The 25,233-nt window shown below is 42.2% G+C and overlaps 2 protein-coding genes across 2 annotated transcripts in view; both read right to left on the reverse strand.

Moving 5' to 3' along the window:
- Positions 1-25,233, reverse strand: part of LOC126483742 (pre-mRNA-splicing factor syf1 homolog) — a 553,324-nt gene that overhangs the window by 335,264 nt on the left and 192,827 nt on the right. The gene's annotated exons all lie outside the window — the stretch shown is intronic.
- The window catches only part of LOC126483748 (E3 ubiquitin-protein ligase PPP1R11), an 81,978-nt gene continuing 78,498 nt past the window's right edge, over positions 21,754-25,233 (reverse strand). Inside the window, exon 4 of the mRNA XM_050106890.1 lies at positions 21,754-22,866. Coding sequence (XP_049962847.1) covers positions 22,838-22,866 — 29 coding nt within the window. The 3' untranslated portion in view covers positions 21,754-22,837. The remainder of the gene's footprint in view (positions 22,867-25,233) is intronic.

Here is a 25,233-nt window from a genome sequence, read left to right on the forward strand (position 1 = left end):
GAATAAGGTGTCCTCACCTTCAATCTAGATAGCAAGGATGTCATCAATGAATCTGAACCAGGTAAGGGGTTTAGGATTCTGGGTTTTTAGGAAGGATTCCTCTAGATGGCCCATGAATAGGTTAGCATAGGATGGTGCCATGCGGGTGCCCATAGCAATACTGCAGATTTGTTTGTAGGTAATGCCTTCAAAGGAGAAGTAATTGTGGGTGAGGATATAGTTGGTGATGGAGACTAGGAAGGAGGCTGTTGGTATGGAATCCATAGGGCATCGGGAAAGGTAGTGTTCGATAGCAGTAAGGCCATGGGCATTAGGAGTGTTAGTATACAGGGAGGTGGCATCAATAGTGACGAGCAGGGCACCGTGTGGTAAAGGAACAGGAACTGTGAAGAGTCGGTCGAGGAAATGGTTGGTATCTTTTATATAGGAGGACAGGTTCCGCATAATAGGTTGAATGTTTGGGTCTACGAGAGCAGAGATTCTCTCAGTGGGGGCACAGTAACCGGCCACAGTGGGGTGTCCTGGGTGGTTGGGTTTATGGACTTAGGAAGCATGTAGAAGGTGGGAGTGCGGGGAGTGGTAGGGGTAAGTAGAGAGATGGATTCTGGGGAGAGATTCTGGGATGGGCCTAAGGATTTGAGTAGTGATCGGAGATCCTGCTGGATTACTGGAATGGGATCACTGTGGGCTGGTTTGTAGGTGGAAGTATCTGACAGCTGACGGAGTCCTTCTGCCACAAAATCCTTGCAATTCAAAACAACGGTGGTGAAGCCTTTGTCAGCAGGTAGGATTATAAGGTCGGGATCAGTTTTTAGATGGTGGACTGCAGTTCTTTCTGCGGTTGTAAGGTTAGTTTGCATGTTGTGGGATTTGGGGAATGATGCTGAGGCAATGTTCCAGGTTAAGAAATTCTGGAAAGTTAACAGGGGGTGGTTTGGAGGCAGTGGGTGTGGATCACGTTTGGATGGAGGAGTGAACTGAGTTAGGCAAGATTCAATATTGGTCTTAGGTTGAGTCTGATTGGTCGGGTTGGTGGCAAAAATGTGTTTCCACTGTAGGGACTGGTAGATCAGTCCTTTCCAAAGGCCTCACCTTTTGCCACCCTTCCAAATTCAACCATGCAGGACTAGTCAAAGATCTTCTCTCCTTCTCCCGGTCCCTATAGTGGAAACTGTTGCTCCACTTGTGACCCACAGAAATAAATGTTATTACGCCTAACGCTGCACGTGAACTTATTCATTCATAAAATTTATGTAATCATATGAAAAGTAGATGGGTTTAATTAACTTACCTCAGTAGGCATCAGTTGTCAGCTAGTTTGGATAGTTTCCAGGCAGTCTTGGAAGTTTTTGAAGACTTCAACTCCTTCCAAATTTGTTTAATGCAAGTGAAAAACCGACATTTCATATAATGAAGAATCAGCTTGGGAATGATGCCCATCACATGATCTTCGCAGCATCCAATGTTAGATATTTCAACACTTATGTGGTCCAAACTATTGAGGCAATCATAAAAAAATGTTGCCCCATAAACTGTCCTCGGAGAGTTTTATTGTGACTATATTTTCCACCTGCATAAGAACATTGAAGACACCTTTCAATGGATATGTGAGCAATGTCTTTTCTGTAGAAGAGCCGTAATCTCTAATAGATGTAAGTAAAGAGAATGGGATGAAGACGAATTTCCACTTAGAAGGGACAAACACTTATGGCATTTTATGGCTTTTCTTACTTGATACACCACGTAACCTGCCAGATGATAAACTAAACATTCCTTTCCTGTGGTGCTTTCAAAACTCTCTGGAATATGTTGTGGATTGGGATGAGCCTCTGTGAATTTATGTGGAACACACAGTGTTTTTTAATTACGTCTTCCATTTCCAGAACTCTGTCTCTGTTCTTTTGCTGCAAATGTCTGGCTAATGTCCGCATTTGGCATACGTATGACGTCAATGAAAATTCACATTTATGTTCGCAGTTTCTGCTGGAAGATAGGGCTAGTTTTACAACAATGTAAAGCACTGTTAATGTGTGTGAGCTTAAGAAGTCTATTACTGATGGGTGAACATTGCAACTCAGAAACCTTACGATACCGAAATGATGTTCAAGTGGGTCCTGATTAAATTTTGCAGTCAAGACATAGCTGAAACCTTTTTCCCACAAATATTCAGATATCTCCAATTTACTTTCAATGGTTACTCTTAGAGACTGGAGAGTTCTTTCGGAAGCAAAGTTGTTATTGTTATCGGCAAGAATGCTTTTCCATTTCATTAATGTTTTGTGAGCCTCTGAGTTTTTGTACAATGCATCCTCAGGAAACGTAGAATTAAGTGTGCTCACTACATTGTTCATACATCTAGTGAATGATTCCATTGATTCACTGCCTTCAAATCCTGTTGCTTTAATTTCCCTGAAGAATTTTATGCCATTGGCTACTGAGTTACTGAATAACTGCAGGGTTAATCTTACATCCATTCATTGAAATGTCATCGGGTTCAAGTGGGCGGAAGTTAACCTGTGGCAAACTTTTAATCCGGAAAATCCTGGGAAATTAGCTTCATGATAGACTCTGCAATAAAAATTATAGTTGACGATCTTGTTGTTAAAAAGTACTTCAGTTTTAACACAGAAATTATTTCTTACACACTTTATTGCATGAACAGTGTCTGAAAATGTCCAAACTCTTATGGTTTCATCAACAGGATTTGATATAGAGCAAGTTACTTTATTTTTTTGCCACTAATTCCAAGACATTGCCAGACCTTTTTATTCAGTTGACTGCCATCACAAGTAAATGCAATAATTCATGTTCCGGCTTGGTCCAGCTGCATAATCACTTTAATTAATATCTGCAAGACAATGTCGCCTGGAGTTGTATTGAGACTTGCATGCACAGCAACAGTTTGGATACAGTTATGCAACAGAGGAGTAAACATGAACATGAGAGGCAAGTTTATTCTTACAGTCATCTGGTGTATACTCTCCTAAATTGATGAATCCATCAACTTCCAGGGAATTGTTATTAAATTGCAGTTCTTCTTGGAGCTTAATTTCATCACAAATCAGCAAACCTAAGCATTTGTTTTCATCTTGTTCTTCCCAAAAATAATTCTTAATGACCTCCACAGTGTGTGTATTGATTCCATATGGGAAATTGAGAGCCTTTACTAAATTTTGAAGATGTGTTTCAGAAGGGAGTGGCAACAAAACATGCTTCAAACAATGTCTGTATCCTTTGGGTGACTTAATTTTTAAGAGCACGCTGTCCAGAAGAAACTCGTTATCATACCGCATTCCCTTAGTGCTTTTTAATTGGCATTTCTTTATCATAGTGTCTACTATCATTTTCTGTTTCTTACTCAGTTCGGAATGATCTAGGACAGGGATTCCCAACCTTTTCAGCTGGTGGACCCCTCCTTCAGTCGAAAATCCATGGCAGACCCCTAGTCAGTCAAGAGCACAGTAATTTCAAATTTCAGAGCGAAACCCATGGGAACTGAAAGCTTCTTAATGCAAGTTCCATGTTCTCATGACTCCCCCCCCCACACCCGAAGTATCAAGTCTTTGGCTTAGAGATGAATGAAAACAACTTGAAGGTCAAAAATCGACTTATGAAATAGGTAGTGCACTGACAAAGCAAGTTTAACATTTAATGATGCCTGGGGCCGCATACGTGCCAGTAAGCACTGTGATTGGTCGACATACCTCGCTCCGCGCATGCGTAAAAGGTTTCAGTACATCTACTGCCGTGAGCCGGTGCACAAACGACCCCCATATTGTTGGGAAACAGTCGATCAGAGTAGCCGCATTATCTGGCACTAAACTTTGTATGCACTCTCACTTAGGAACCGCAAAGGCTGCTTGGGAATACGACCTGAAGTAAAAGTACACATGTTTTTCACACAAAAAAAAAATAGTGATGAATTTTATTTTCACATTTTCATTGAATAATTTTACTCATTATTTTACACGATTTGGTGACAGGTGGCTGCAGACCCCCTAGAAAGAGCTGGGGGACCCTTAAGGGGTCCGCGGACCACACGTTGGGAAGCCCTGATCTAGGAGATTTGATTGAGCTGTATTAGGCTTTTCGTCTGAGAGCTGCTTTCGCAGTAGATGGATTTTTGCATTCGCTGTTCTTAGTTTATTATGTAACTGCACAACTTCAAGTTTCTTACACTTGAATGTTCACTTTAGTGAAATGAGCTCTGCACCCGGTACCTTCTGTACATTTTCCTTGACAGATGAAACACTGCGAAACACTGGAACTTCTTGTTGAACATTTTCTTTACAGCAGCTACTCTTTTGTGAGTGTTTTACTGGCAGTGGTTTTCTTTCGTGTAATATTTTCGATAGATATTTTGGTACATTTTAAAACAGATGAGGAACTGCCCCTGATTTTAGAGACCACTTTTGTCTTTGAATTTTAACTTATTTACCCTCAATGATAAATACGTCAGCTGTTATAATAAGTTCCTCACAGAAATGTGAATCACACACGAAACAATTGTGAGTTAGAATTCTGTCTTTCTGAGGAATTGCTCTGACCCATTTTGCAAATTCTACTTTGTCTTTTGGAGGCCTAAAAAAATTTTTACCTTTACTTTCTTGGAAGCCAGATCTACATGCTGGAACGAAACAAGTCGGCATTTTTTATCCTTCTTCAAATATCAGTAACTATATCCCTAAATACCACTTATTCACCACAGACTTCAACTCTTCAACTTTTTTTTTTCCTTTATTGAGTTTTGATTCCCCCTCCCCGAAAGGGGCGGGTTGGCAGCAGCTTAGTATGCTGCTCTTCAGCCTACAGAATTTGTTTTTAAAAAATGAAGATAATAAATAATAAAAGCAGGCAATAAAATCAGTGACGTAAATGGTAAAACAGTGGAAAATTTTGGAACTTAAAACATAAAACAAAAGGTTGGTGATGCTAATAAAATACGCAGAAGCAGACAGGTAAAATAAGAGACAGACAATTAAAAAAACACGGTGACAGTCTGGTTTCTGTTTGCAAAAGATATAAAAATCACACCCAGGGACAGCATGATTCCTGTTCCAACACTTTGGAAAGACGCACAACACTGAACACTCACTTGAACACTGCACTAAAAAGTTGGCACAAATATGACACACCACAGCCGAGGGCAGACGGAGGGAACCTGGACGGATGATGGGAAAGAAAAGGGGGGAAGGAGAGGAAAAACGAAGTGGGGGGGGGGGGGGGGGGGGCTCTTCAATGTTCACTCACACCACCATAAATACACTCACAAAATAAGCACAGACAATCGCGAAACACACCTTTGGATAAAGCAAAACAGCGCGAACTTGAGTCTCAAGTGACAGTGCTGCTCGTAGTTCGCAGGCATGCCACCTGTCCTATGCTGCCTGTGTTAAAGGGAGGGGAGTCAGCACACTTTCTCTTCTACTCGCTATGCCTGTACTATTAAAAAAGACATTTCTCGTGGTAAACTGGAAGTTAGAAATTCCTCATGCAAGGATAACAGGTACAAAATCTTCAAAATTACAAACATTCTGCCTTTTCCTATAGATGTTACTTCAATTCACTCTTAAAGCATAACCTACTCACTATTTGGGTAAAAATTAAAAAACGAAAGAAAAAAAGATTGGTTCATTGTGCAACCTAATATTGCATGTTAGTATTTCATATGAATCTCAACATTAGTATACACAATACAATAAGCATATATTAAATACTACCCCTTTCCAAGGGCATGTACTAATACAATGTGAGGGTATGCTGAAAAGTAATGCCTTCAAATTTTTATGCGAAAACCTTAAATCCTTTTAACAGAAACAAACTTTATTAACAGTCTGCATCTTTATTCTTCGTGTCTACATATTTATTTCTCAACATAGTCTCCCTGGTGATAAACGCATTTCTTTCAACGAGACACCAGTTTGTTGATACCATAAGTGTAGAATGTTTGACTTTGTTGATGGAGCCACAACTTCACCTCTACTTACTAGGCTTCATGACTATCAAAGTGAATTCCTTGAAAGTGTTTATTAAGTTTTGCAAACAGATGAATATCAGGTGGCACTAAGTTGATACTGTCTGAAGGGTGACTGGTAACAGTGAACCCAAGGAGTCAGATTGTTGCAGATGTCACAGCACACAAGTGTAGTCTAGCGTTGTTATGCTGAAGGAGTAGGTGCTCCATATGTGGACACTCTTTAAATTTGTGCTTTCAGTTTACTGAAGGTTCCTCACACACTGGTCTAGATAGTTACACACTGCTATGTTATATGCTACACTTCAGAATCCTCTAGTGGCAGAGTTGTCACGTGCATTAGGAAAGCAGATAATTTGAATGAGTAATATGCATGACATGTAATACCTCAACTACTATTGAGAACAGAATAAAAAAATCCAGAGGCCCTACCTTTCAGCATGCCCTTGTACTTACTTACTACTGTACTACAGTGGTAGCAACTTTATAAACTATCCCTGCACTATGATGAATTATTCCTTTGTACTCTGATGCAGAATGATATTTAAATAATTATAACCTTTTTTTGATTGGTTAAACTGCAACCCTTTCACCAAGAGCCCAATAAGTTGTCCGAAGAATATACCAAGAATTTGGAAGAATGTAATTTCTGTTGCTATCATTTCCTCATTCAGTTAAGAATAGTCTTAAATCTTCAATGTCACACATGCCTTTATGTTTTTCCATCTCTGGGTTATTTATAATACCGCTTTTGGGTGTGGTAGTTTAGTTACCAAAAGTGGTATCTAAAACTAAATATCCTGTCTTGTATTGACAAACACAACTCACACACACAACTGCAATCTCAGGCAACTGAAACCACACTGCGAGTAGCAGCACCAGTGCATGATGGGAGTGGTGGCTGGGTGTTACATTTCAGCCTGGATTTCCTATTGTTTAATTCACGACTGCACTCAAAAATAAGTGCACTAACACAGGATTGTCAAATATTTGTTGCTATCATTTCCTCATTCAGTTAAGAATAGTCTTAAATCTTCAATGTCACACATGCCTTTATGTTTTTCCATCTCTGGGTTATTTATAATACCGCTTTTGGGTGTGGTAGTTTAGTTACCAAAAGTGGTATCTAAAACTAAATATCCTGTCTTGTATTGACAAACACAACTCACACACACAACTGCAATCTCAGGCAACTGAAACCACACTGCGAGTAGCAGCACCAGTGCATGATGGGAGTGGTGGCTGGGTGTTACATTTCAGCCTGGATTTCCTATTGTTTAATTCACGACTGCACTCAAAAATAAGTGCACTAACACAGGATTGTCAAATATTCACAATGATGTTGCCATTTCTTAGTTGTGCTAGGGGCAGCTATGTAATGTAATGCTTGTCGTGCTCATCTTATATGGGCTCTCAGAGGGTAGGCACAATTGTGTGTGGTTTTTATGTAGCGTTATCTCCTGAAATCTTCTAATCTTGTCTTTCAGGCTACCTACATATAAGGCACTCAATTACATATAATCACGAATTCCTCATTTTCTGAAGCTTTCCAGAGTAGAAAGGGGCTGTTAACACTGTTGTTATGTAATTTCAGTGTGGGGATAGCAAAGCTAGAGTTATTTTCTGCTCATCAGCTTACGGTATGTGAAATCTTGAGGTATATAGTTTTCCATCATGATTACAATTTCCCAAAATCCAAAGGATAGAACACTTAATACGATAGTTTGCTATGAAAGCTTGTTTCAGTCAGCCTTGCCCCACAAGTCATGAAATAGTAAGATATCAAACACTTGGCACCTAGAAGTCAACTGTATTTACATGCAGTCTTATGCTGCATACACTGACAAACAGAATTTCACAACTGTCAAGAGAATGAGAAAGTACGTTGGTGGGGATGGAAGCAAGAAGAAATGCAGTAAAATAATTATTCAGTACCATGCAGTAATCAATTCACTTGAGGATTCAGAAGAGATAACACTGAAAATTACATTCATTAACACTATGGAACAAAACTAAACAGTAGATGTAGGCAGTGTGAAATTCTGAGCCTACCCACATTTTTCATCTTGAGATCTGTACATTTGATGCATACCAACTAGCCTGTCCATTATTTTTATACTGTTTCCCCTCTTGTTTGGTCCCTAAATAATGAAAAGAATCTATATCCATGTCGCTGTTGGCTCCCTCGAGTCTTTCCAATAACTTTGTTTGTCTGTTATTCCCTGATATTCATTAAGCAGATCACTATGCCTGCTCCTGTGAGGTACTGGATAGGTTGCATGAAGCTTACAAATTGTATTCAAAATCAAATGTCGCATGAGAAATATGCATTTGATTACTCGGATTCCATGGGAAGAAAAACAAGAAGAAACTCTAATTTATCCATTTGCATAAATCATTCAAACAGCAGCAGAACAAAATAATAAAACTTAGTCTTCTATTTACAGTTGTAACATTATAACCAACAGCTGCACCAATCGTAAACACAGGGCCATACGGTGGCATGGCGAGATTGGCTCCTACCGATCGTTCAGGAACAGAGGGGGAACGAAAACTGGCTGATGAAGAAAAAATAATCTTAAAAGAGTTAACATAAAAAATTTACTATTTAACAGGCAATGTATGCTAACAATGTACTTGGTTCACACAGTTGCTGCTTACACAGCTAGCTCATGTTTGACAATCAAACAATAGAAACTCCAGGTTTGGAAACCCAATAATATAAGGAAAAGGATAGATTGCTACTCACTGTAAAATGACATTGTGAGTTGCAGACAGGCACAATGAAAAGATTGATAATACTTAGCGTTTGGCCAAAGCCTTTTCAGAAAAGGAAACACACACACATTCCTTCACACAAGCAAGCACACTTTGTCTCCAGCAGCTCAGACCAGAACGCAACTGTCATGTGAATAATAGGGGTGGGGAAGGGGTAGATGGGTAAATGTGGAGGGAGGGCTAGCGTCCTTGGCAGAGTATATATGGACTAGATGAAGGCATGACAAGACTGCTACCAGATGTGGTGATGAGAGGCTGTGGGTCTGTGAGGTGGTGGTGGTTGTGGGGGAGGGGGGGAGGGGGGGATAGGGAGCAGGAAAGGAGAGGAATAGGGAAGGGGTAGGATGGATGGATGCATTGGCAGAGAGTGGTACATAATGGGGGTGAGGATACGTGGATACAGAGGAGGTTACAGGACAGAGAGGGTGGAAACTGTTGGATAGAGAGTGCAAGGACAGTAGGTTACTGCAGGTTGAGGCCAGGATAAATTCAGGAGCAGAGAATGTGTTATACGGGTAACTCCCAACTGTGCAGTTCAGAAAAGCTGGTGGTGGAGGGGAGGTTCCAGTATCCCAGGTTGTGAAGTAGCGATTGAAATCAAGCACATTAGGTTCAGCTGCCTGTTGGGCCACAGAGTGGTCTGTGGTCTACTTTGCTCTTGGCCACAGTTTACTGGTGGCTGTTCATCCATGTGGACAACTGGTTGGTACTCATACCAATATAACAAACTGTGCAACGATTGCAGCAGCACTAGTATATGACGTGGCTGCTTTATAAAGAGGCTTGACATCAGATGGAATAGGATAAGCCTGTGACATGAGTGGAACAGGAAGTGCTGGGTGGGTGGATTGGGCAGGTCTTACTCCTGTGTCTTTCACAGGGCTATAACCCACTGGCAATGGACTGGGATTGGGAGTGCCACAGGGAGGGACTATGGTGTTGTGGAGGTTGGGTGGACAACAGAATACCATTTTAGGAGGGGTGAGAAGGGTCTTGGGTAGGTTGTCCCCCATTTCAGGGCATGATAATAGGTATTCAAAGTCCTGATGAAGGATGTGGTTCAACTGTTCGAGTCCAAAGTAGTATTGGGTGATGAAGGGAGCACTCCTTAGTAGCTAGTTCCTGGGTTTGTTAGGAAGACTGAGGTGTGTGTGGGGATATATCAAGGGAAATCTGTATGCAGACTAGGTCTGAGGGACAGTGCCTGTCTGTGAAAGCCTTTCAAATGGTTCAAATGGCTCTGAGCACTATGGGACTTAACATCTGTGGTCATCAGTCCCCTAGAACTTAGAACTACTTAAACCTAACTAACCTAAGGATATCACATACATCCATGCCCGAGGCAGGATTCGAACCTGCGACCGTAGCGGTCACGCGGGTGAAAGCCTTTGTGAGACTTTCAATATACTGGGTGAGGGAGTTCTCATCACTGCAGATACGTCATTCACGAGTGGCCAGACTGTATGGGAGAGATTCCTGTGGCACACCAATGTGCCAGACCTGCCCAATCCACTCATCTAGCACCTTCCATTCCACTCCTGTCACAGGCTTATCCTACACCACCACAGGCCAGGCCACCTGTGAAAGTAGCCATGTCATACATAAACTCTGCTGCATACACTACACAGCCTTTTATGTTGATATGACTGCCATTCAGCATCATTAGCACTTCTCAAATCATCTTCTGTCATAAATTATATAATGTAAGACGCCATTCAGATATCAGAATATGTGTTTTACTCAGTTATAGTCCCCTCTTGAGTAACTTTATTCACTGCAAAAGCAATTTGCTGTTGAAAGATAAATTAGATATCTAATTGCATTGTGACTGAAGACAGAGCATGAAATAACTTATTTTTGTCCCCTAAACGTCCAAAGAAAATTGTGATCATTTTGGATTTTGTCATTCGAAATCTTCCCAATGTTCGTGATAATCACTCCATCTTCGTATTGCTTAGGGTACTTGGTACAAAAAGGATAGATTGCTACTCACCATATAGAGGAGACCTCGAGTCACAGACAGGCAGAACAATAAAGACTGCTATACATTTGAGCTTTAGGCCAAAAGGCCTTCTAAGGCAGACTCAGTGGCCAGACAAAGGGACTATCTGCGCGTGAGTTGAGCTCTTGTGAATATGTGTGCATTTGCTACTTTAGAAAGCTTTATGGCTAAAGGCCCAAATGTATATCAGTCTTTTTGTTGTGCCTGTCTGTGACTTGTCTCCTGTATATGGTGAGTAACAGTCTATCCTTTTCATAATATTATCATTATTCCATCTTGGATTTTCCATTGTTGAAGGGTACTTTATGATGATGATGATGATGATGATTTATGGGTGAAGGCACTAAACAGCAAAGTCATTAGTGCCCTTGCATGAATGATACATCTGTATATGTGTGGATGGATATGTGTGTGTGTGTGTGTGTGTGTGTGTGTGTGTGTGTGTGTGTGCGCGCGAGTGTATACCCGTCCTTTTTTCCCCCTAAGGTAAGTCTTTCCGCTCCCGGGACTGGAATGACTCCTTACCCTCTCCCTTAAAACCCACTTCCTTTCGTCTTTCCCTCTCCTTCCCTCTTTCCTGATGAGGCAACAGTTTGTTGCGAAAGCTTGAATTTTGTGTGTATGTATGTGTCTGTTTGTGTTTCTATCGACCTGCCAGCGCTTTCGTATGGTAAGTCACATCATCTTTGTTTTTAAATATATTTTTCCCGCGTGGAATGTTTCCCTCTATTATATTGAAAACATAATAATAAATAGAAAAGACAGTCTGGATAAAACGAGCATTAGAAAATCACTTATTAAAAGTCAGATGAAACACAGTAGAAAAATATGGTAAAGTCAGCGATAAAATTTTGTTAAAAACAGGCACAGGTGACTGTGGCTGGTTGACTACTTGGAAATAATGAGTGACCGAGCCACTCTGCAGCACATTAAAATCTCACACCCAATATTTTGGGAAGAATGCCAGACATCACACAACATTTTAAAACACCAACCACATTCGCCTCTTATCAGTTAAAATAGAGGGCTGGTCCTGTGGGAGACCCAGCAGGGGTAAAATACAGGGAGCGAAAGGCTATTTACAATTTGTACAAAAACCAGATGGCAGTCATAAGAGTCGAGGGGCATGAAAGGGAAGCAGTGGTTGGGAAGGGAGCGAGACAGAGTTGTAGCCTATCCCCGATATTAGTCAATCTGTATACTGAGCAGGCAGTAAAGCAAACAAAAGAAAAATTCTAAGTAGATATTAAAACCCATGGAGAAGAAATAAAAACTTTCAGGTTCGCCGATGACATTGTAATTCTGTCACAGACAGAAAAGGACTTGGAAGAGCAGTTGAATGGAACGGACAGTGTCTTGAAAGGAGGATATAAGATGAATATCAACAAAAGCAAAACGAGGATAATGGAATGCAGTCGAATTAAGTTGGCTGATGCTGAGGGAATTAGATTAGGAAATGAGATACTTAAAATAGTTGTTGTTGTGGTCTTCAGTCCTGAGACTGCTTTGATGCAGCTCTCCATGCTACTCTATCCTGTGCAAGCTTCTTCATCTCCCAGTACCTACTGCAACCTACATCCTTCTGAATCTGCTTAGTGTATTCATCTCTTGGTCTCCCTCTACGATTTTTACCATCTACGCTGCCCTCCAATACTAAATTGGTGATCCCTTGATGCCTCAGAACATGTCCTACCAACCAATCCCTTCTTCTGGTCAAGTTGTGCCACAAAATCCTCTTCTCCCCAATCCTATTCAATACTTCCTCATTAGTTATGTGATCTACCCATCTAATCTTCAGCATTCTTCTGTAGCACCACATTTCAAAAGCTTCTATTCTCTTCCTGTCCAAACTATTTATCATCCATGTTTCACTTCCATACATGGCTACACTCCATACAAATACTTTCAGAAATGACTTCCTGACACTTAAATCTATACTCGATGTAAACAAATTTCTCTTCTTCAGAAACGCTTTCCTTGCCATTGCCAGTCTACATTTTATATCCTCTCTACTTCAACCATCATCAGTTATTTTGCTCCCCAAATAGCAAAACTCCTTTACTACTTTAAGTGTCTCATTTCCTAATCTAATTCCCTCAGCATCACCCGACTTAATTCGACTACATTCCATTATCCTCGTTTTGCTTTTGTTGATGTTCATCTTATATCCTCCTTTCAGGACACTGTCCATTCCATTCAACTGCTCTTCCAAGTCCTTTGCTGTCTCTGGCAGAATTACATTGTCATCGGCGAACCTCATAGTTTTTATTTCTCTTTCTATGGATTTTAATACCTACTCCGAATTTTTCTATTGTTTCCTTTCTTGCTCAATATACAGATTGAATAACATCGGGGAGAGGCTACAACCCTGTATTACTCCCTTCCCAACCACTGCTTCCCTTTCATGTCCCTCGACTCTTATAACTGCCATCTGGTTTCTGTACAAATTGTAAATAGCCTTTCGCTCCCTGTATTTTACCCCTGCCACCTTCAGAATTTAAAAGAGAGTATTCGAGTCATCATTGTCAAAAGCTTTCTCTAAGTCTACAATTGCTGGAAACGTAGGTTTGCCTTTCCTTAATCTTTCTTCTAAGATAAGTCATAGGGTCAGTATTGCCTCACGTGTTCCAACATTTCTATGGAATCCAAACTGATCTTCCCCGAGGTCGGCTTCTACCAGTTTTTCCATTCGTCTACAAAGAATTCGCGTTAGAATTTTGTAGCTGTGACTTATTGAACTGATAGTTCGGTAATTTTCACATCTGTCAACACCTGCTTTCTTTGGGATTGGAATTATTATATTCTTCTTGAAGTCTGAGGGAATTTCGCCTGCCTCATACATCTTGCTCACCAGATGGTAGAGTTTTGTCAGGACTGGCTCTCCCAAGGCTGTCAGTAGTTCTAATGGAATGTTGTCTACTCCCGGGGCCTTGTTTCAACTTAGGTCTTTCAGTGCTCTGTCAAACTCTTCACGCAGTATCATATCTCCCATTTCATCTTCATCTACCTCCTCTTCCATTTCCATAATATTGTCCTCAATAATATCGACCCTGTATAGACCCTCTATATAGCCCTTCCACCTTTCTGCTTTCCCTTCTTTGCTTAGAACTGGGCTTCCATCTGAGCTCTAGATATTCATGAAAGTGGTTCTTTTTTCTCCAAAGGTCTCTTTAATTTTCCCGTAGGCAGTATCTATCTTACCTCTAGTGAGATAAGCCACTACATCCTTACATTTGTCCTCTAGCCATCCCTGCTTAGCCATTTTGCACTTCCTATCGATCTCATTTTTTAGATGTATGTATTCCTTTTTGCCTGCTTCACTTGCTGCATTTTTGTATTTTCTCCTTTCATTAATTAAATTCAGTATCTCTTCTGTTACCCAAGGATTTCTACTAGCCCTCGTCTTTTTACCTACTTGATCCTCTGCTGCCTTTGCTATTTCATTCCTCAAAGCTACCCATTCTTCTTCTACTGTATTTCTTTTCCCCATTCCTGTCAATTGTTCCCTTATGCTCTCCCTGAAACTCTGTACAACCTCTGGTTCTTTCAGTTTATCCAGGCCCCATCTCCTTAAATTCCCACCTTTTTGCAGTTTCTTCAGTTTTAATGTACAGTTCATAACCAATAGATTGTGGTCAGAGTCCACATCTGCCCCAGGAAATGTCTTACAATTTAAAATCTGGTTCCTAAATCTCTGTCTTACCATTATATAATCTATCTGAAACCTTTTAGTGTCTCCAGCGTTCTTCAATGTGTACAACCTTCTTTCATGATTCTTGAACCAAGTTTTAGCTGTGATTAGGTTATGCTCTGTGCAAAATTCTACCAGACGGCTTCATCTTTCATTTCTTAGCCCCAATCCATATTCACCTACTACGTTTCCCTCTCTTCCTTTTCCTACTGTCGAATTCCAGTCAATTAAATTTTTGTCTCCCTTCACTACCTGAATAATTTCTTTTATCTCATCATACATTTCATCAATTTCTTCATCATCTGCAGAGCTAGTTGGCATATAAACTTGCACTACTGTACTAGTAATGGGATTCGTGTCTATCGTGGCCACAATAATGCGTTCACTATGCTGTTTGTAGTAGCTTACCCACACTTCTATTTTTTTATTCATTATTGAACCTACTCCTGCATTACCCCTATTTGATTTTGTATTTATAACCCTGTATTCACCTGACCTAAAGTCTTGTTCCTCCTGCCACCGAATTTCACTAATTCCCACTATATCTAACTTTAAACTATCCATTTCCCTTTTTAAATTTTCTAACCTACCTGCCCGATTAAGGGATCTGACATTCCATGCTCCGATCTGTAGAACGCATTTTCTTTCTCTTGATAACGACGTCCTCTTGAGTAGTCCCCGCCCGGAGATCCGAATAGGGGTCTATTTTACCTCCAGAATATTTTACCCAAGAGGACACCATCATCATTTAATCATACAGTAAAGCTGCATGCCCTCGGGAAAAATTACGGCTGTAGTTTCCCCTTGCTTTCAGCTGTTCGCAGTACCACAACAGCAAGGCCGTTTTGGTTAGTGTTACAGGGCCAGATCAGTCAATCATCCAGACTGTTGCCCCTGCAACTACTGAAAAGGCTGCTGCCCCTCTTCAGGAACCACACATTTGCCTGGTCTCTCAACAGATACCCCTCCATTGTGGTTACACCTACGGTACGGCTATCTGTATCATTGAGGCATGCAAGCCTCCCCACCAACGGCAAGGTCCATGGTTCAAGAGGGGGAGTCTTGAGTTGTGATTATTCCCATGGGAGATCAAATTCAACATAATGACATTGTATGAAATTTTTAGTCTTGAGTTGTGATGTAAAATTTCATACAATGTGATTGCGTTGAATTTGATCTCCCTTGGGAATAATCCAAAGATCTTGTAATCATAGACACAACAATAAGAAAAGTATTGTATGAAATATTTAGAGCAAAGAAAGTAGGGTGAGGAGGGACCATGGTTACAATGCGAGGAAAGAATACATACAATGGATGACTAAGAATACTATTGGTTTTTTTTTTATTATGGAGAATTGAGCTTAATCTTTAATTACAAGTGAACCAATAGGCCTATAACAAAATGAGTTATACCAATATTTTTCTTTTTTGTTCTGTATTAAGCTGAAATATATACTTTCTATTTTAGATTGTAATAAGGAATGTCTTACTTTCAGCATTTCACTACTAGCTGCTCACTTCGAAACTTTATAGCTTGCAATGTATTTGTCTGATGTTAATGAAATGTTAATATGTCATAGGCACGTATGTTGATAGCAGAAATTTCAAGTTAGAGAATTTTCAGTCAGCAAAAAAAAGTCTAATGATTTTCCTAAAGAAACTTTTTCTCAGAACAGGATAAAGACGTAAGAAAAAGCATGGGTTTCTTTTGAAGATCTCTCTTCTGGTTGCAAGAAGTTACAACCACAGTGACCATACAGAGTGATACGGATTTTATAAAGTGATATGTAATACTGGTGCTGTACGTGCTGGACTTTGCGATTAACAGTGAGAATGCTGTGAAAATTAATGCATTGTTGCTGCAAACCCTCCCGGCTGTTGGACAACAGTTTGCTTGTCATTGGCAATGTAACATCTGATTCTGCCACTGTGCCTTTTGTTATTCCCACAGTCCAGCATTCATAGAACATCTTAAATATCAGTCTTTATAAAATATGTATCATATTGTATGGGCACAGTGGTTCTTGCTTCTTACAACTACAAAGAGACCTCCAAAAGAAACCCATGTTATATATCTGTCTTGGGCTGAGAAAAAGTTACTTTAGAAAAACCATAGGAACTTTTTTTGGGTGACTGAAAAATTCTCTAACTTGAGATTTTCACTACCAACCCATTTAAATTTCATGAACATTGGACAAATACATTTCTAGCTACATAGTTTCGAAATGAGCAGTTCATATGGAACATGCCAGACATTCCTTATTACAGTCTAAAATAAAAGATATATATTGAACTTTAAAATCAAATTGCTCCATACAGCCCAACACAGAATAAAACAAGAAAAATATTGGTATAGCTCATTTGGTGATAGGGCTATTGGTTTGCTTGTCATTAAAGCTTAAACTCAAGGTTCCATAATAAAAAATCCAATAGCGGTATTCACAATGCTCTATAGTATAGGTACTGCTCAACTTAGTAAAAGGCAGGATTATTTTCACACTCATTGTGTGTGAGCATCTTGTAATGTAGAGCAAATGGGTCTTATTGTCTTCACCAAAACACTGGTTGCTGCAACTTTTCAACATTGCCAGGCAAAATATTCTTGATTCAGTCAGAAAAGTACAAAACATGGCCAGTTATTTTCATGACTGTTGACATATGTAGCTAAAATCGCATTGTGCTCCGTAGTGTTTTACAAACCCAAGTCACATTACCAGTCTCAGGTTGTTTTATCTTAGTAATACAACCAAGTTTCTTTATAAAATGATAATTATTCTGCTGACAAAGTAGCACAGTGAATATTAATATCAATTACTTATTGTAACATCTCCTAGCAAAACACATTATATGTAGTAAAAAAGGAGAAAAGAATAATTGAACTGGATGATTGTAATTGCGTGGACAACGATTGTGTGAACTTTTTGTAATAAAGAGAAACTATTATGTGCCTTGTTTTATACTTGTATAGAATTATGTACCAATTTTTTTTTTTAAAGATAATATCAGTGTCGGCGAGTACTGAAACCGCCACAGACGATACTTATTAAATATCAAACAAAGATGAGAATATGTCACAACGAGTATAAATAGTAGTGAAGGAGCATTCATTTCTCTGTTGTCTTCTTGGAGTTACGTGAGTAGGAAGAGACGGTGACGCTATATTGTATGCTTGTGTAGCATTCTTTTGTCAAGGTTGAGAGAAGGACGCCACTAGGTACTGATTTGTAAAGGTATGTATTAATTTAATCTGTCTAAATGTTTTGAATAGAGTTACTTAGTGAAAACTTGCATTATGATTTGTAATAAGCTTGCCTGGTATTTTATCCCATCCTTTTAAGACATTTTCAGCTATTTAAATATTATTTGTGGTGCAGAGCTGCGCTACGAACAAATGAGCCGCTGCCGCGGCGCATTCAAACTGCATTAAATGAAACCAATCATAGCACAAAGAAGCGGACAGGTAATAGCACGTTGGGAATCACCACGGAATTCATCAACCGACCACGGCATAACAGCCCGGATAATTATAATGGACAGGACAGGTAATAGTGAACAAAAATTACTTCTTTCAGCTTTCAGATTTGCAGGGCAGAGCAGCAGATTTCATGATGTGTTTTACAGGTGGACGCGGGCTGCGGATGATATATTATTAACAGTGAAAAAAGATAATTTACCTTCATAACATAAAAGAAATCTTGTTGTGCATAGTTTTGGTCTGGCAAACATTATAGTAAAAACATCTTTTTCTCTGATAATAGTCTCATGTTCTCGTGTTAGTTGTGATACTTATTGGTGTTTTATTGTTAACAGAAATCCACTGCAAAATTTTGATGTTGAACAAACATTGCGTACTGTAACATCAGTATTGATAATGAAATAATTTTCAGTAACCTTTTAAATAACTGTAAAGTAAGGAAGATATGCTGAACTTTATAGTGAGTTACAGTAATGAAACAATGTTCCTTTAGTAGAAAGCCAGATCCAGAATAATAAGAACATAATATAGTTTGTTTTGTTGAAAATTAATGATCCAAAGAAAGCCACAGCACAGCATCCCTAAAAAGAATTTCAGGGCTCTTTTCATAGCAACATATTTTATCTCATATATAAGTTGTTACACGAGCAATAACAAAGCAAAGAGAGCCAGTGAAATTTCCTTCCCAATGAAGTGGGCTAAGCTGCAAGCAAGTCCTTGTAACCATTCAAGTTATGTGCAGTTGCATAACAGTCACAATTCTGCAGCTGGACACTGTAATATCACAGGTGCAACCTGTCAGCAAGCTACCAAAAATGCCGCATTCTGTCACAAGTAGCTTGCCATATTGGTACACGGTGTAGCATGCGGCATTTCCACAGTCGAGTAAGTGACAGGGGTCAGCCTCCTGCGACAATGTACCTGTTCCGAGGGAACGTATAAACTCTCAGTTCAGCTGGCAAAAATCATTCTGCATATTCTATTCAAGTGGTGGAGTCTCCTGGCCAGTAATTGGTTGAAGGTAAGGCTGGATAACACCAGCCCTAACTGAGAAGCAGTATCTACGAGTTACAGTCGCTGAGGGTGGAATATGACAGCCACTTGACCTTGGTGCTACTTCTCAACAGGACACTGCTCACCCATACGACATGTGTTCTATGAACTGTCTGTGTGATGTTAAGGTATTGTAGTGGCCAGCAAAATCCTCATATATGTCCCAGATATAACATGCATTGGACCAGTTCAGACGTCAAATCTATGCCTGTGCCAGTATCCAGAATATCAAGGACCAGTTACAACAGCTGTGCTCCAGTTTCCCTTAGCAGAGAATATGATAGCTGTATAATACCCTTCCCAATGGAATCAGTGCTTGCATCCAGGCTATATGCAACAACATACTGATAAGTGAGCTCATAAACATACTGATAAGTGAACTCGTACTGCCTAGTTCTTTGTAAATCTGACTCATATTTTTAACACTGAAATAACATCAAATACCACCTCAACCTGTGAAGATTCATCTCATTTTCTCCACCCCTCCTTGGTGCTTGACTTTTTTAGTCAGGCAGTGAGTAAATATATAAAGAACAGACTACATGTATGCAGCACTGGTATTATTTCCAAAATTAATTGAATGTCCAAAGCTTTTAGAAAACATTTTGCAATTTTCATATATCAGGCTGTATGTGTATAGTAAATCACATATTAGATCACACATCCCATACTTTGTTTATTAGTGTTCACAGCCCTACTGTTCATCCAGTGGGATTTATTGTTCGTATTTTGGATAACAATGGTTCCATTTATTGTCTGGTCATTCAGATTTAAGTATTCCCTGATTCCCATAAATTCCAGAATGAATTTTCACTCTGCAGCAGAGTGTGCACTGTTCTGAAACTTCCTGGCAGATTGAAACTGTATGCTGGACCAGGAATTGAAACTGGGACCTTTGCCTTTTGTGAACATGTGCTCCACTGTCTGAGCTATCCAAGCGTAACTCACAACCCACCCCCACAGCTTCACTTCCGTCGGTCCTCCTGCAAGGCACAGAGAGTAACTTTGGTGAATATTGGGAGGTAGCAGAAGTACTGCCAGAAGCAAAGCTTTGAGGGATGGTTGTGGGCCATGCTTGGATAGCTCAGCCAGTAGAGCATCTACCTGCTGAAGGTAAAGGCCGAGGCTCGAGTCTTGATCCAGAACACAATTTTAATCTGCTAGGAAGTTTCATTTCTTTAAACAGGTTAAAGTTATTTCCCAGGCAATAAAAAGATGGCCAATTCCTTTCCAGCCTTCTCCAATCTAAGCTTTTGTTTTGTCCCTTTTACAAACTGTAGTCATTGAAGCACATTTAGAGCTTACAGTAATAGACCACTCATCACTGATCAAAACCTCATATAAATTGTTTGGTTTGTTAAAGCTGAACAGTCATGACTGACTCAGCACACCAATTCGCAAAGCATTTAGCTCTACACAGAGGCACACGAGTTCTATACATACTACAAATATTATCTTCCATGAAGGTAACAGGCGACTGTGAACTCAAGTGATTGTTAATGTGTAATGCAGTCAGTAACAAAGTATTTTTTCTGTTTCAAAAAAATTCTCCCAGTTTTGTGACCACTTCGTGATGTAAATCAATGCTGCAGGTGACCATCAAAAAATGTTACACAAGGTGTGATCAAAAAGTAATATGAATGTTTGTTTTTCTTACAGATTCTTTATTTATTCATCAATATCAACTTTGAACCCTTTCAAAGTAATTCCCCTCATATAAAATACACTTGTGCTAGCCCTTTTTCCATCTTGGAAGCACTTCTAGAACTCACTTTTCGTTATGGTGTTAGTTCCTTCAGCAACTCTGTTTTTTTATCTCATCAATAGTAGTAAAACAATGCCTTTTCATGGTTCTCTTCAGCTTCAGGAATAGAAAGAAGTCACAGGGGGCTACGTCCAGTGAATACGAAGGCACAAGTGACTAAACAGTTTTGTCTTTTGTCAAAAAATCACAAACAAGCATTGAAATGTGAGGAGGAGCATTTTTGTGATGCCATTTCCATGAATAGTTTTGTCACAATTGTGGCCATTTAATATTCAGACTGCTTCACACAAACTGCACATAGCATCCAGGTAGTATTCCTTCTTGACTGTATGATTATGATGCACTATCCCATTGTAATTGAAGAAAAAAGTGAGAAGAACCTTTATATAGGTAGTTTGGGACAATCTGGCCTTGGTTTCAACATCATACCAGTACACCCATGTTTTGTCACCTGTTGTAGCCTTCTTTAGAAGTTCTGGTTCACTGTTGACTTTATTAGCAACCTCTCTAATGGTGATTCAACAATTTTCCAGAACCATTTGCTTTACTTCTTTCATTCTGTCACCAGTAATTTATGTGCTAGGGTGGCCATTGTCTTCAATGTCTTCTCAACCCCCTTGGAAATGTTCGTAGCACGTGTAAACTCTTGTCTTACTCATAGGAGATTCACCAAAAGGCACAGTCAGTATTTCATACGCAGTATTGCACTTTATTCCATTTTTCAAACAAAGTTTAATGCAAAGTCTTTGACCTATTGGTTTTGAAAGTAAAAATTTGCTATGCAGGCAAAACCACATACCTCTTCGACTGCCAACAATAAACTAAATAGTCAAAACAGCTGAGCATGCAAATGTACATCAGAAACGTGTACCAACAAGATTAAAAACAATTTTTGGAAATCAGATCTATAAAGCCTGCAAAATTTAAAAAAAATACCATTACTTTCTGAACACATTTCATATGTTGAAACATGGCTGAAACATTGGTTTACATAACAAATTATGACATGACACTGTAACAAATTCAGAAGAATTTTATTGAAACTAACATTGACAGCAGCAGTCTACATATATGTGAACATGTTCTGCAACAAAAGCTACACTAAAACTATTCTAACAAGAAATATACCACCCTTTTCTGTTGTCATATGTGCTGTTTTATATTCTCTCCATCCAATCTGAGATACTATCATCATCATCATAAATATTTTATTTTACAACTGACAGACACATGATAAACTATTTGTATAGTTATGTATTTTGTAATTTTTCACGTAATGGCCAACTAATCCACAATTCTTGAAAGGAATTCATAACAATTTACTTTAAATCTATCACAGTTAATTACAGTTGGCACACAATTGTTACTTCTCAAGAAACTAATAGATATAAACACAAAGTAGAAATATTCATGTTTAAAGACAACATTATTAAACAACCTTAACACAAAATTAAAAAAAAAAAAAAAAGAAAAAACACACACACATACACACACACACACACAAATGTGATTTGTGACACTTCGAGCATAACATACATCATCATTATTTCTTGTTATTTACATAATAGACTGAGGTGATAAGCACTGTCACTAATCACGTCCACCATTAAAGTGGAAATGACAATGAATTATACTAACACAAACTATTGTTTCATTCCAATTTATAAACAATATCTTATTAGTTAATAATATTCTGAATATTCTCATATCCAGGAACAAAATCTTGTATAAAATCATTGAACATGCCACATAATAAAACCATGCATAATATGAATGAGTGAACACTGTCTAAACACAGATTAAATATGAATTTTCGAGGTCCAAGGTGCACTTTGCTTTGTACGTGGAACCCAGCAAGTATGTCAACAAAGATGAAAATATTATACAGTTTTACAAATAAATATTTCAACTGGATATAACCATACAGAAATTAATACTTTGGTGTTACACAGTCTCTTGTTATATATGAATTATAACACCAGCAGATAGCAGAATACAGCTGATCCACAAATAGTTGATTGACTGTAATGAAGAGACTTGTGGTGTCTCAAGTCACATCTATGCTTCACACCAACTAGATCCAAATTTAACGTCAAAAACTATTGATGAGAATTAGATGTGGATGGCTCTGCAACATACAAAAAAAGTGATAAATTATACACATGTGCACACATGAGTGTGTGTGTGTGTGTGTGTGTGTGTGTGTGTGTGAGAGAGAGAGAGAGAGAGAGAGAGAGAGAGAGAGAGAGAGAGAGAGAGAGAGAGAGAGAGAGGGGGGGGGGAGACAGAGAGGGGGGGGAGGGAGAGAGGGGGGAGGGAGAGAGAGAGAGGGAGAGAGAGAGAGGGGGGAGGGAGAGAGGGGGGAGGGAGAGAGAGAGAGGGGGGAGGGAGAGAGGGGAGGGAGGGGGAGAGAGAGGGGAGGGAGGGGGAGAGAGAGGGGGGAGGGGGAGAGAGAGGGGGGAGGGGGAGAGAGAGGGGGGAGGGGGAGAGAGAGGGGGGAGGGGGAGAGCCTGCGAGGGGGAGAGCCTGCGAGGGGGAGAGCCTGCGAGGGGGAGAGCCTGCGAGGGGGAGAGCCTGCGAGGGGGAGAGCCTGCGAGGGGGAGAGCCTGCGAGGGGGAGAGCCTGCGAGGGGGAGAGCCTGCGAGGGGGAGAGCCTGCGAGGGGGAGAGCCTGCGAGGGGGAGAGCCTGCGAGGGGGAGAGCCTGCGAGGGGGAGAGCCTGCGAGGGGGAGAGCCTGCGAGGGGGAGAGCCTGCGAGGGGGAGGGGGAGAGCCTGCGAGGGGGAGGGGGAGAGCCTGCGAGGGGGAGGGGGAGAGCCTGCGAGGGGGAGGGGGAGAGCCTGCGAGGGGGAGGGGGAGAGCCTGCGAGGGGGAGGGGGAGAGCCTGCGAGGGGGAGGGGGAGAGCCTGCGAGGGGGAGGGGGAGAGCCTGCGAGGGGGGAGGGGGAGAGAGGGGAGAGGGAGGGGGAGAGAGGGGGGAGGGAGGGGGAGAGAGGGGGGGGAGGGAGGGGGAGAGAGAGGGGAGGGAGGGGGAGAGAGGGGGGAGGGAGGGGGAGAGAGGGGGGGAGGGAGGGGGAGGAGAGGGGGGAGGGAGGGGGAGAGAGGGGGAGGGAGGGGGAGAGAGGGGGGAGGGAGGGGGAGAGAGGGGGAGGGAGGGGGAGAGAGGGGGGAGGGAGGGGGAGAGAGGGGGAGGGAGGGAGAGAGGGGGGAGGGAGAGGGGGGAGGGAGAGGGGGGAGGGAGAGAGAGGGGGAGGGAGAGAGAGGGGGAGGGAGAGAGAGGGGGGAGGGAGAGAGAGGGGGAGGGGGAGAGAGTGGGGAGGGGGAGAGAGTGGGGAGGGGGAGAGAGGGGGGAGGGGGAGAGAGGGGGGAGGGGGGGAGAGGGGGGAGGGGGGGGAGAGGGGGGTGGGGGAGAGGGGGGAGGGGGGGAGAGGGGGGAGGGGGGAGAGTGGGAGGGGGAGAGAGAGGGGGAGGGAGAGAGGGGTGGAGAGAGGGGGGAGGGAGAGAGGGGGGAGGGAGAGAGGGGGGAGGGAGAGAGGGGGGAGGGAGAGAGGTGGGAGGGAGAGAGGGGGGAGGGAGAGAGGGGGGGAGAGAGGGGGGAGGGGGAGAGAGGGGGGAGGGAGAGAGGGGGGAGGGGGAGAGAGGGGGGAGGGGGAGAGAGGGGGGAGGAGGAGAGGGGGGAGGGGGAGAGAGGGGGGAGGGTAAGAGGGGGAGGGGGAGAGAGGGAGGAGGGAGGGGAGAGGGAGGAGGGGGGAGAGGGGGGAGGGGGAGAGAGGGGGGAGTGGGAGAGAGGGGGAGGGGGAGAGAGGGGGAGGGGGAGAGAGAGGGGAGGGGGAGAGAGGGGGGAGGGGGAGAGAGGGGGGAGGGGGAGAGAGGGGGGAGGGGGAGAGAGGGAGGAGGGGGAGAGAGGGAGGAGGGGGAGAGAGGGAGGAGGGGGAGAGAGGGAGGAGGGGGAGAGAGGGAGGAGGGGGAGAGAGGGAGGAGGGGGAGAGAGGGGGGAGGGGGAGAGAGGGGGAGGGGGAGAGAGGGGGGAGGGGGAGAGAGGGGGGAGGGGGAGAGAGGGGGGAGGGGGAGAGAGGGGGGAGATGGGGGAGAGGGGGGAGATGGGGAGATGGGGGGGAGGGGGAGATGGGGGAGAGGGGGAGATGGGGGGGAGGGGGCGATGGGGGGAGGGGGAGATGGGGGGGAGGGGGAGATGGGGGGGTGGGGGAGATGGGGGAGGGGGAGATGGGGGAGGGGGAGATGGGGGAGGGGGAGATGGGGGAGGGGGAGATGGGGGGTGGGGGAGATGGGGGGAGGGGGAGATGGGGGGTGGGGGAGATGGGGGGAGGGGGAGATGGGGGGAGGGGGAGATGGGGGGAGGGAGAGAGGGGGGAGGGAGAGAGGGGGGAGGGAGAGAGGGGGAGGGAGAGAGGGGGAGGGAGAGAGGGGTGAGCGAGAGAGGGGTGAGCGAGAGAGGGGTGAGCGAGAGAGGGGTGAGCGAGAGAGGGGTGAGCGAGAG

Source organism: Schistocerca serialis, chromosome 6 (genome assembly GCF_023864345.2).
Source record: "Schistocerca serialis cubense isolate TAMUIC-IGC-003099 chromosome 6, iqSchSeri2.2, whole genome shotgun sequence".
Lineage (NCBI taxonomy): Eukaryota > Metazoa > Arthropoda > Insecta > Orthoptera > Acrididae > Schistocerca > Schistocerca serialis.